The sequence below is a fragment of the Gambusia affinis genome, linkage group LG24 (genome assembly GCF_019740435.1).
Source record: "Gambusia affinis linkage group LG24, SWU_Gaff_1.0, whole genome shotgun sequence".
NCBI lineage: Eukaryota > Metazoa > Chordata > Actinopteri > Cyprinodontiformes > Poeciliidae > Gambusia > Gambusia affinis.
Genome location: NC_057891.1, coordinates 10,291,587 through 10,302,879, shown reverse-complemented (window position 1 = coordinate 10,302,879; position 11,293 = coordinate 10,291,587). Strand labels below are relative to the sequence as shown.

The window sequence follows — 11,293 nt, the reverse complement described above, 5'->3', positions numbered from 1 at the left end:
TGTTCAGAGCTGTCTGGATTCTTTATTCTCCTGGAATGGCTTGGGAGCAAAGAGTGCAAGAAAGAGGAGCGGTGGCCGGGCGTTGGTTTCTGTTGAGCGTCTCCTCTGGGACTACAGGCGACCTGAAATCAGGTTGAGAGACGACAGAACAGGTTTCAGTGTCAACAGGGGATCTTGTTTCAGCTTGAACACAAGTTGGCTTTGCTTCAGTGGGCGTTGTTAGATTAAACATTATCTTAGATGGGAAAAAAAAGGAGATGTTGACAAATGATTGACATCTTTTTCCAAATTAATCCTCAAAAGTAACTGGCTTAAAGCGTGACTGTAACGCTGGCTCACTGTGGAACACAGAACAGATGATTTTATCTGCTTTTGAACTGATGTTTTACCATCAGGTTGGTCATTTTGAGATTTTTAAAAGTTGTTTTTTTAACTAAGAGAAATTTGTACTTGTGCCTTTTTTCTTTTGAACAAAAAAAATAACCCTAAGTAAAAGGTATTTATAAATTAAATAAATACCATTGATCCAAAAGGGAAACTTATTATTTAAGCTTCTTTCTGTAGCAGTCAGTATTACGACGATTCTGAATAACCCTCTGATTGAAGACAGTTATAAAGAGTTTGTTCAGAACTGTTCTATTCTTTTTTTAAACCAAACAGATATTTTGAAATGAAAGTATTTGTTTAAAAAAATGCAAGTGACAATTTTTTACTTTGTCAAAACAAATTTTGATTTTTTTTTTTTAATGCTTAGGTTTTTTTTTTGTTCGTTTGTTTTAGATATTTTAAGTAATGGCAAATCAAGTGACAATTCTTTTCTTTGTTTTACTAAACATAAGATTTAATTTAAAAGCAAAACAAATTAAAAGTTACATTTGTATTATTATCTTTGTCTCCAAGGTGCAAACTCCAACAGATTGACTGACCTGCAAGGTATTTTGCCCCAACCAACATCAGCATGCTGCCAATGATGTAGAATCCTAGCGGGATACTGCTGAAGAGACTCTTTCCCCCTGTAAGTGAACAGAGAGAACATGAGCCAACGGCTGCAGCTGCAAACACATATTTACAACCTGATTCATCATTTATTGGAGCCGTTTGTTCCTCAGAGTGGTAGAGTTATACAGGAACAAGTTCAATTCTTCCTCAAAACAAGAACTAAAGACCAAAAGCTTTAAAGGTCTTTAAAGGGATCCACTGATTTCAACAGTTAAGGTCGGAGCCAGTCCTGCTTGGTTTCATGTGATGATTTTGATCCGAGGCCAAAATGGAAACATTGGGAAGTCACTTTCTAAGAAGTGAGCTCAGATTGGTGGTGAAATGTTTCATGAGTCAACTAAGTGGTTTTCTGTTGACTAACGAACACATATTGGCTCAAATTAGCAGAGAGGTTAGCTTCAGCCCCTACAGGTCTAAACAAACCTCCTACATGTTTCAGACAGCTGGAATGAAGGAACAAATGAGCTCAACAGCTTATCTTCAGCTTATCCAGAAGCATATAAATAACTGGCGCGTGTTGGAGCAGGGAGCCGTCTCCGCCCAGCATGACCAGATCTGGAAATTATGATTTAAGCAGATTATTTGGAAATACAGGGAGGGACGTTTGGTGTGGCAAGTGGAAACACTGGAACATCGTTTGGTTAATTCCTAATTCCTTGGTTAATTCATAAAAGCTACACAAATTATTGGCTGAAAACATACAAATATTTGTACTCACGGCTCTCAGTGTCCTCATTCTGTGTGGTCTCCCAGTTCATGGATCTCTTCACGGCTTGTTTCCACCTCGCATAGCGAAACTCGCTCTCTGCACGCCACAATCACAGCTGCATCAACCTGACCGTGTTCAGCCACACGGGTGTGGGTTTCATTTGATGTGGGGTTTTTTTTACCTTCCAGTTTGATCTGAGGGTCGAACCGCTCTGACGTGACGGCGCTCAGGTCCTCCGGCTCCAGGCTCCACACCTTGACGCCCTCGGCCGCGCCCGCCGCCATGGCCGCCCCCAGAGCCGTGGTCTCCGGCATGGACGGCTTCACTGTGAGCAACACCACAAGGTGGAGCATTTTACATTCACACAATCACTACACCATCACATTCTATCAAACAGGAAAAAACACATCCAAAAAAATAAATAAAGAAAGAATTACTTTTTCTTGTTTTGCCCATTTTGGAGAGTTGGAAAATGTAAATTGCTAACAGCATTACTGTTAATTCATTACTAACTAGGAAGATGTCTTTATGGAAAAGTATGCATGTACACATGTTTTCCAAAAGGTTAATAAATTTAGTAAATAGATATTTTAAAACTTTTGATTTTCTAGATTGTTCCTCTTTTCTGTTTTCTACAAAAGAAAAATCTAAAAAAATTGGGTTTTTTTATAAATGGGTTTATATTTAAAAGACGACTTGACTTTTTCATATCACACCCTTACTTTAGCATTTTGCCTAACAGAACCAAGTTGGTCCAGAGTCCATCCAGCGTTGTTTCATGATTTTTAGAACCAACAGGTTAAGGTACAGTCCGATTCGTTCTAGTTGAGTCTTTTGTATTTCATGGCGCAGAAGTACTTTAGATAAATAGACATTTTTAAAATCACCATCGGCCAAAAATCAGAATCATCAAATCAGGCTTTTTAAGGACTGATGATCGGCCAGAAAACTGCAACCTACTAGACGGTCTGGATACTTTTTTTGCCTAATAAATATGGTCAGTCTTTAAGTTAAGATTATTTCCAGTAAGTATAAACATAAATTGAGGAAGCAGATTTCATTTTGTCCAATGATCATCTAAACGACGGGCAGATCTACAAAGTATCAAATCAGAGGGGATGAATTCAGAATTCCTCTGTATTCTGTGCTGAGAATATTTCCACAACCGGCTGCCATTTTCCTCCTGAGTTTCCCTCACCGACAGAGATGCAGAGAATGTCGGCCTGCAGTTGCATCAGCAGCTTGTTGGTCGTCATTCCTCCGTCAACCTGCAGCTGAGTTAGAGGGATGCCACTGTCCTGATTCATGGCGTCCAGGATCTGCATCCACACACAAATAATTGCTCCAATTACTTTCTTCTTTTTTCACTTTCTGAGAGGATTTTTCGAGCTGAGCTTTACCTCTCGTGTTTGGAAACAGACGGCTTCCAGTGCGGCAAAAGATAAGTGTCTCTTGTTGGTAAACTGAGTCAACCCACAAATGATCCTGTGGAGTAAACATCTGACGTCATAATAATGCTGCTTTATGCCGCTGCGCCGTAAACAAGTTGTCACTCATACCCTCTGGCACTGGGCTCCCAGTATGGAGCGTAGAGCCCAGAAAATGCAGGAACAAAATAGCAACCGTAGGAGGTGCCGACCGATCCGGCCAACGTTTCTGCAGATATGAGGAAATGAAAGCAGGAAACATTAAGCAAAAAAAAAATATATATATATATATATATCTAAAGCAAATCAACAATGTCAAAAAGTTGCAGCTGATTGATGGAGGAAGTACCGAGCTCTTTGGATGAGCTGATGATTCCCATGTTGTCCTGCAGCCAACGAACCACGGCTCCAGCAATGGCCACAGATCCCTGGGCAACCAGACGACAGACAACAATAAGCAGAAAGACTCAGTGGCAAGTTCATGACTCCAAAAGGTTCAGCTTGGGGAAAAAAAAAAAAAGCAGATTTTGTGAAAGAAGAAATTATCCAAAAACTGCATGTAACTTCTGACTCTAGAACAGGAGCCATTTTTACCTCCAGTCCAGCTAAAAATAAACTCATACAGAATTGCAAATGTTTTGGAAAAACCCCCCAAAAAAACAACTTGCTAATTTGTGATGAATATCTACTGCAGGAAATATCTCATATTTCAAAAGTACCACAGTTTTATTGCTATTTTTAGGTTTTCAAATAGATAAAAGTATGTTGTGATATCATAATATTTTGTGGTACTATTGTGATAACAATAAAAATGACAATAACGACTTATTACTTCTTTTTTAGGTAACTTTGGGTATGCCTGTGTGATTCTAATATTTAATAAGCTTCTTTCTGACCCCAGTCACATTAATAAGTGTGATTTCTGTCACTAAACTGCACACAGCAGCTGGATTTCCTCACATTTTCACAATTATTCATATTTACCAATACTCTAAATGACAAAAACCGTGGAGAAAATGGTAAAACTAAACACCACTGGAATTTATCGTGACAATAAATGAACATTTTTGTCACAATAAAATTATAAACAAAGCGACAAATGCTCAGCCCTGAATAAAATGTTGGATGGAGGCATTTTCTCCTGTGGGACGTTGATATTTATGAAAAACAATCTAAAAAAACAGCACATAGCTCAGGACATAATGAGAAGAAAAATGCAACATGTATGGTATTGCGTTATTTTATGTTATACTTAAATTCATTTCAGGTAAATCTATGAAGGCACAGTAGACCAGTAGAATAAAAGTGAACTACATGAAGTCAAATATGATAATAGTTCAGAAATGTTACTGCACCTCCAGAGCGTAATAGGTGGGTTTGTCCCGGCCCATTTTGTAAGCGACCGTCGTCAGCAGACCGTTATTAGACATGACAGGCTGCAAGTTGACACACACCACTGCAGGTTATGCACTTTTATTATGTTTGTTGTTTTGTTTGTTTGAAATAAAAACTAATTTACCCTTGTTCCAGTGTTTCGCAGGAGAAAACATCCAGTTCCATACCTGAAGGGATAACAGAGGTAAAGTGTTGTTGGATTTCTAAAGACAGGATGGCCGTTCGTTTAAAAAAAAAGACTTCATTGAAAAACCCCGCAGGGCTAAAGAAAGCTCATACGTGTTTTTGACACTTCCATCTTGAAAACACATCTGACCGACGAGAGCAGCTGACTGGTCACCAAGACACTGGTTCAAAAGAAACGTTATAGATTAAATACATGTAGGTATGCATGAATGTTTAGAATAAAAGATGACAGACTTACCCCTGAGATGGGAACACCTGAGAGGGCCCCGGCTTTCTGTGACGGAAAAATCAAATCCATAAGATTCAAATCCAACTTTTTTATTTGTAATCAAAAATTTCAATTCATTTTTAATTAAATCTGAGTTGAATCTCAAATTGCTTTCGGAATTTAAATGTACACAGATTGAAACTGCGTCTGAATTAAAATTTCAACTCAAATCGAGGTCTTATTGACCCGATCCTATCAACTTAAGAGTTTTAACAGTTCAACTCGTTACAATTAAAATGAAATGAAAAAAAGTGTACACATCTTAAAACACTGTTATAACTCGACAAAATTAAATGTAAAAACAAGTCTAAACTTGATGAATAAACAAGCTCAGGTAACACAGGCGTAGGAAAATAAATCACTTGTTATTTGACTAAACAGAGTCAAATAACAGAAAAGCAGCTGACTTCTACCAGCAGATAAAAGGGTGAATCTTTGGGAAATAAAGTCTTCACTCACACATGCAAATTAGGGTTAGAATTTCATAGAGGAAATACAATGTGAAAGGAAAACTGTAAAGAGATGAAGGAGTGGTGAGAAGGACAACCAGCAGAGCAGCCAACAGTGACAGCCACCATCCAAAACATTCCCAACAACTAAAATAGATCCAGCATCGATCTCATAGTAAGAGTCTAGTTTTTACAAATACAGAATCATCAAGATGAAAGAATGTTTATCCTTATTGTTATGAATTTTAGTTTGTTGCCTAAAGATTTGAGAAATTCAGCTAATCTGACTTTTATATCTTACATGTTTAAGTTTTCTAGTCAAATATTAAACTAATGTTTACATATAATTAAATGATATAACTCATCTAATATGTAATATTTCAATTGCTCTTACATTTTTTAAATATTTTGTATCTAAAACATTCACATAAAATACTAAAATATTTCTATTAATAAATTGTAATTTTTGCTAATTTAATTGAGATACTCAGATAATAAAATAAAGCATCAGTGCCGACTTGAAGTCTGTACAATCAAATAAATATTTTGCAATAAGTGCACTAAATAACATTAAAATTAAACTTGCAAAACTGATTTTGATCTTTGAAAAATGAAATATTGTTTGGAAACACTAAATCTTTTTATAGCTTCTGTTAAGGTGCAGACCTTTCCTCCACATTTGGAGTTTTGGAATGGTGGATTTATTTGCCGGTGATGGAAAAGCCAAATGGGTTACATGGTGAGTAAAAGAGTGAGGATGAGTTATCACTTACCCAGCAAGAACTTATTTTCTAACAGTGAGAAAAGAGAGATAATTGCACAAAAAATGCCTAAAAGAATTTATCAGTCAACCTTCATGCACTAAAAAAAAAACAAAAAAAAAAAAACAACAACCTGAGAAACATTTCTTATATAAAACAAAAAAGATAAAAGCTTTGTTATACATCATTTCACTTAAGAATCAATAAAATTAGTAGGATTGTTTTTAGAATTGAACTGCACAAAGAAAGAGTCTGTGTCTTACCAGCAGGCCATATATTTCTGATGAACTCCTCACTTTAGGCAAGATGTGCATAGGAACACCAAAATATCTAAAAAAGTAAACCAAGGAAAGATATAATTAGAACATTCTGTGCTCTGGAAGTCCTCCATTTTAGTCTCTGTAGGAGATAATATAATAGTTTTTACAGCTATACTGCCTCCTGGTGTAGTCTTTTCCAGAAGCTTTTTAAAGTAGATTTCAGAACTGAGGTCTGGTCGCTCCAGAAACCATCTTGTCTGCCCATTTGGGTGTTTGGGCGCCAGACTTTAATGGCTGGAGCATTTCTGGTTGTATTTACCCAGAATGCCCTGCAGTACAGTCCATTTCCCACTTTTGGAGCAGTCTCTGGTCCGCTTGCCTCATTCAAACTGCTCCTCAACTGAGCAGACCAGAGTTTACATTTAGATTCACCCCAAACAAAACGGACTTTCTAGACAACCAGAGTGGAGTTGGATGAAAGCGGCCTGAGCAGGGCTGGAGTGAATGAACCCTCACTAAATGTTTTTATCCCGCCTTTTTTTCTTATCCCTTCCTGCATTGTTACAATGCCGATCGTAACAATCAACTCTTTTCTTTTACATCTTTTTACTGTATTAATGTTGGCTTGTCTTCATGAATCCACTCAGGTTTCTTCTCACACTAGCAACTGATGGCAAAAGTATTTGTTACAGTGATGCATCTTACATTAAACTCGCATCAAAACAACTACATGTAACTGAGCTCAATGTTTCTCAAAATGGCTATTAAAATTTGTAAAGAATAAATCCCTAACACCTTTATAATTTAATATTTTGTAATCTTGTATGTTAATTGGATGTTATCATAAGTTTAATACAGAATTAAAATGATGCACGACTGTCCAATTGTCTGAACTTCAGAAAGTACAAACCCAGTTGGTAGAGCCGCGTCAGCAGTTTTGCTCGTATATTAAAACAAAAACCATAAAAACCATAAATGTACACAAAATAAATCTTATTTCAACATGATAAAATAAAAATAAAATCCAGTCCAGGAGCCATACTTGCAAAGTTCTTCGTCCCAGGCCATTGTGTGAATATTAAACAGCATGGTTCTGCTGGCGTTGGTCACATCTGTGCAATGGATTCCGTCTGATTTCCCCCCTGTCAAGCACTGTTAGGGAGACATTTGAAAACTTTAAACAATTGTTTCATCCGTTCATTTACAACTTCCACCGATCTCCACAAAAGAGGTGATGCAGAAAATCTATGAGGACCCAAATAAGCCAGGAGTCTATGGTGCCGAACATGGCGCGATGACAAGCCACGGCCTGTTGGACCGGCTCTACATTGTCCAACAACCAGCGAAGCTTCACCGCGCTGAAGTAGGTGCTGAGCGGGAGGCCCGTTTTATTCTGCAGCAACACAAAATACCCTTTAGATGTACACCAACATGAATAAAAACAATGAATCACAGGGAAAGAAGTCAGGTCTCAGTCTTACTCGTAAATGGTTCTTATCCCTTCCTGGAGTTTTATCTATAAGATTCTCAACCGTTGACTGAGTTCGCAGGTCCAGCCATACTAAACAGGAACACAAAAAAAATCTGATCAATTCGTTGCTCTTAGCTACACTTGGAGCTACATTTAGCTACAAATTGTCAGCATAAATATTGCACACTACTAGTGACATCTAGATGAATAATGTTTAAGAATTTCTCTTGAAGTCTTTCCATGGAAACACATTATATGCATTCCTTATATGAATTCCTGGATTAGAACCCGCAACCCTAAATGGAGTGATAATGCTTCCCAAACATGACTTTTACCCTCTTACAAACGCAGTACAAGAGTATATTAAACAAACGGTTGCCATAGAGATGGGTACCGATGGCGTTGTAGAGGGGCTCCCCGGTCATCTTGTCCCATACTACCGTGGTCTCCCTCTGGTTGGTCACTCCAACAGCTGCAGCATATTAAACACAATAATGGCTGACAATCACGCATACGAGAAAAAGTCAAACACCATTGATTTGGAAATCTGAGCATTATTAATGTCATAATTCTTTCTTTTTTCTTAACCTGGTCCTAATACTCGGCCGTGGTATAACTGTTGTACCTTTAATGTTTGACACGTCGATGTTGAGCTGTGTGAGTTTTTCACATGTGCGGTCTATGCACTCGTACACTGACTGCAGGATTTCTTTGGGATCTTCCTCCACCCATCTGGACAAGAAGGAAGATAACAGGGACACATTAGTTGGACGAGGTAACATCAGACAGCAGACGAGAGGCAAGCCTTACCCTTCCTTAGGAAATTTCTGTTTGATTTCCACTTGATGATGGCTGAGCAGCTCTGCTGTTTTTGAGTTGAACACCTGGAAAATGGAGACCAAAAAAAAACGACACTTCAATTTCTAGCTTGCTTTCTTGTGTACTATGGAAGATGATTTTATTCCCAAAAGGAAAATATTAAATAGCACTTAAATAAATTCCAGTGATCGGCCGATACTTGCAAGTGAAGCTGATCTTATTCCTTGATCTTATCTACCTCAGGAAAGGTCTAAACATCAACCTCTGTCCTCTCCTGCTCTGCAGTGAGAGGTTTGAGTGACAGACCTCCCACCAGGTTATGTCTGTACATTTGCAGTTAATAATAGTCACCCCACTCAGCAACTTTTATGTTATATTTAGAAATATTTCAGACCAAAAAAAATTGGAATCGGCCAAAATCGGGATCGGCAGGTCAGCCCTTTTACAGTTTGGTAATCGGCAATCGGCCAGAAAACGACAGCCCTAATTAAAATCACCAGATATTGGCACAAATGGACTGGGATGTTATATCCGTATCTTAGCAACAGCAAAACTTATGACTGCATTGTCGGCAACATCTGAGTAAACAGTTGCCAAAATAATACTGGTGAACTATATTGGTAAATAATATGAAGGCAAACTGCCAAGAGTTCCATATCAGGACAACAGAGGCGACACGTCACAGTAACCTGTCCTTGATGACAAGCACTGCTACTCCACCTCTTTTTCTCTTCCCGCTGCTCTTTAAATCTCTCTCTGCTTGTACAGTCAGGAAGCCCAGCAGAGAGACGTTGGAGTCTGGGATATGATCCTGCAGCCATGTCTCAGTAAAACACTTTATACTCCATTCTCTACACTCTCATTGAGCCCTTGTCAGAGCTTGGAATTCATCCAACTTAGCTAATGATCACAAGTTGCCGATTAGAATTAGAATTCCTTTATTGTCATTGTACAAAAAGCACAATGACAGATTTGTGTCCATCAATCCTAAATTTGACTTCCATCAAATTTAGGATTGATGGAAGAGATCATTTGAACTTCCTCCTCTCTCTCTTTGCTTCTGCTTTGCATCCATGATGCCTCCTTTTCCACTCCTTTGGGATTTCTGGCTTCATTTCTGGTATTAATTCAGCTTTTACAGTGTTAATCAGCTACTCCTTGTTGTAAACCACCTTGTTGCTATGGTTATGCATCATAACAAATAAGCGAAGTATAAAAAGTGTTAGAAAAAACAATCCAGCTGCACAACATCCAGACCTTATATTCTTACAATTTAAATCACTGTGGCTACCACACTCGGTTTTTGTTAATTTAAGGGCGATATAAAAAATAATAATAGTAACATGTGTTCCCCAATGCCTTTAGATACTATACAAACTGTTGTATCAGACAGCTTTCTGAATGAAACCATATAGAAGAAGAATCTCACCAACGTAAATTTTCTTTTTAACACACATCCTTTAGCCAGCGTAAAAGCTAAATATATTAGATCGGTGAAGGGCACGGCCAGCTGTGACACATTAAAAGCAACCTCAACGGTTTTCCCTGGCGAGCTCAATCTGTCCGTCTTACCAGAAACCGAGTGGAGCTCGTTCCCTGGTCGATGGCACCAACCAGCGGGCCCAGGTTTATCCGGTGCGAAGACGCCACCATGAAGCTGTTCTTGGGCCGTCCCGGGGAGCTGAAAACCCGATTACCAGCACCGGTGCGGCACAGTTGTTACAACCTAAAGATGGGGCGTGCCAGCTAGCGGTCTGCCGCGATCTTATGACGTGACGGTTTCAGTCGCTCTCAAAACAGACGTAACCATGGCGTCGTTTACAAAAAAATAGAATAAAAATGCACGCAAACCTTTTTACAGAAATAAACTGATAGATTTTTTTAAATGTTTATATTTTGTGAGGTCTTTACCAGTATCATTAAAACAGAGAACATGTTTTCATTGTGTATGATAATTTAATTTTATCGTAGTGCGTTTTTTTCCCCCAATTATTCATTTATTTCAGTTCACAAAGTGAAATTTAAGCTATGTTGAATACGTTATTGTTATCAAAGGGAAATTAATTGTTGTAACTCTTATTAGTTAAGATTCTTCAACGAGTTATTATAGATAGAGATGGCTGTTGGCAGCCAGGAGGACTATTGAGAGGACATGGAGAGATACGCAAGAATAAAACCAAAGACACGTACAGTATGTTGGGGAGAGTAAACGTCTTGTTTTACTTAAAGTGACTTCGAAAGCAAGGACATGACAGTAATGCCTCAAACTACGATGTGTACATATGCACGAAAGTAAGTTCTTAAGATTGTTGCTGAAAAAGGCAACATTCTGTAAAAATACGTTGTTCCCATACCGGGAGTCGAACCCGGGCCGCCTGGGTGAAAACCAGGAATCCTAACCGCTAGACCATATGGGATTCATGTGCACACAACTCACCCTTCAGTAACATGTACGCAGCCTACCATTCCGTAAGATGTCTGATAGTAGTAATACCATATGTAATTTTTGACTATTTTACTGTACTTTCAAGTGTACTACCAGAGTAAGC

General features: G+C 38.3%; 1 protein-coding gene and 1 non-coding gene across 3 annotated transcripts; both read right to left on the bottom strand.

Annotated features, from left to right (window-relative positions):
* LOC122827286 (glycerol kinase-like) lies at nucleotides 1–10,533 on the bottom strand. Of its 2 annotated transcripts, XM_044110052.1 has the most exons (21): nucleotides 10,317–10,533; nucleotides 8,736–8,809; nucleotides 8,551–8,657; nucleotides 8,320–8,397; nucleotides 7,936–8,015; nucleotides 7,710–7,847; nucleotides 7,497–7,606; nucleotides 6,458–6,524; nucleotides 6,207–6,224; nucleotides 4,955–4,990; nucleotides 4,810–4,877; nucleotides 4,655–4,697; nucleotides 4,491–4,571; nucleotides 3,485–3,563; nucleotides 3,268–3,364; nucleotides 3,109–3,193; nucleotides 2,907–3,027; nucleotides 1,890–2,033; nucleotides 1,718–1,804; nucleotides 927–1,013; nucleotides 1–122 (listed from the first exon to the last, which is right to left on the bottom strand). In XM_044110052.1, the coding sequence occupies exons 1-21, from the start codon at nucleotides 10,395–10,397 to the stop codon at nucleotides 112–114; spliced, it is 1,692 nt and encodes a 563-aa protein (XP_043965987.1). In that variant the 5' UTR covers nucleotides 10,398–10,533; the 3' UTR covers nucleotides 1–111. The 2 variants fall into 2 exon arrangements, with proteins under 2 accessions (XP_043965987.1, XP_043965989.1); XM_044110054.1 differs by lacking the exon at nucleotides 6,207–6,224.
* A 556-nt stretch (nucleotides 10,534–11,089) lies between these two features.
* Nucleotides 11,090–11,161, bottom strand: trnae-uuc. The gene has a single exon. It is a non-coding gene; the product is annotated as a tRNA-Glu (tRNA).
* Between the last annotated feature and the right edge of the window lie 132 nt (nucleotides 11,162–11,293).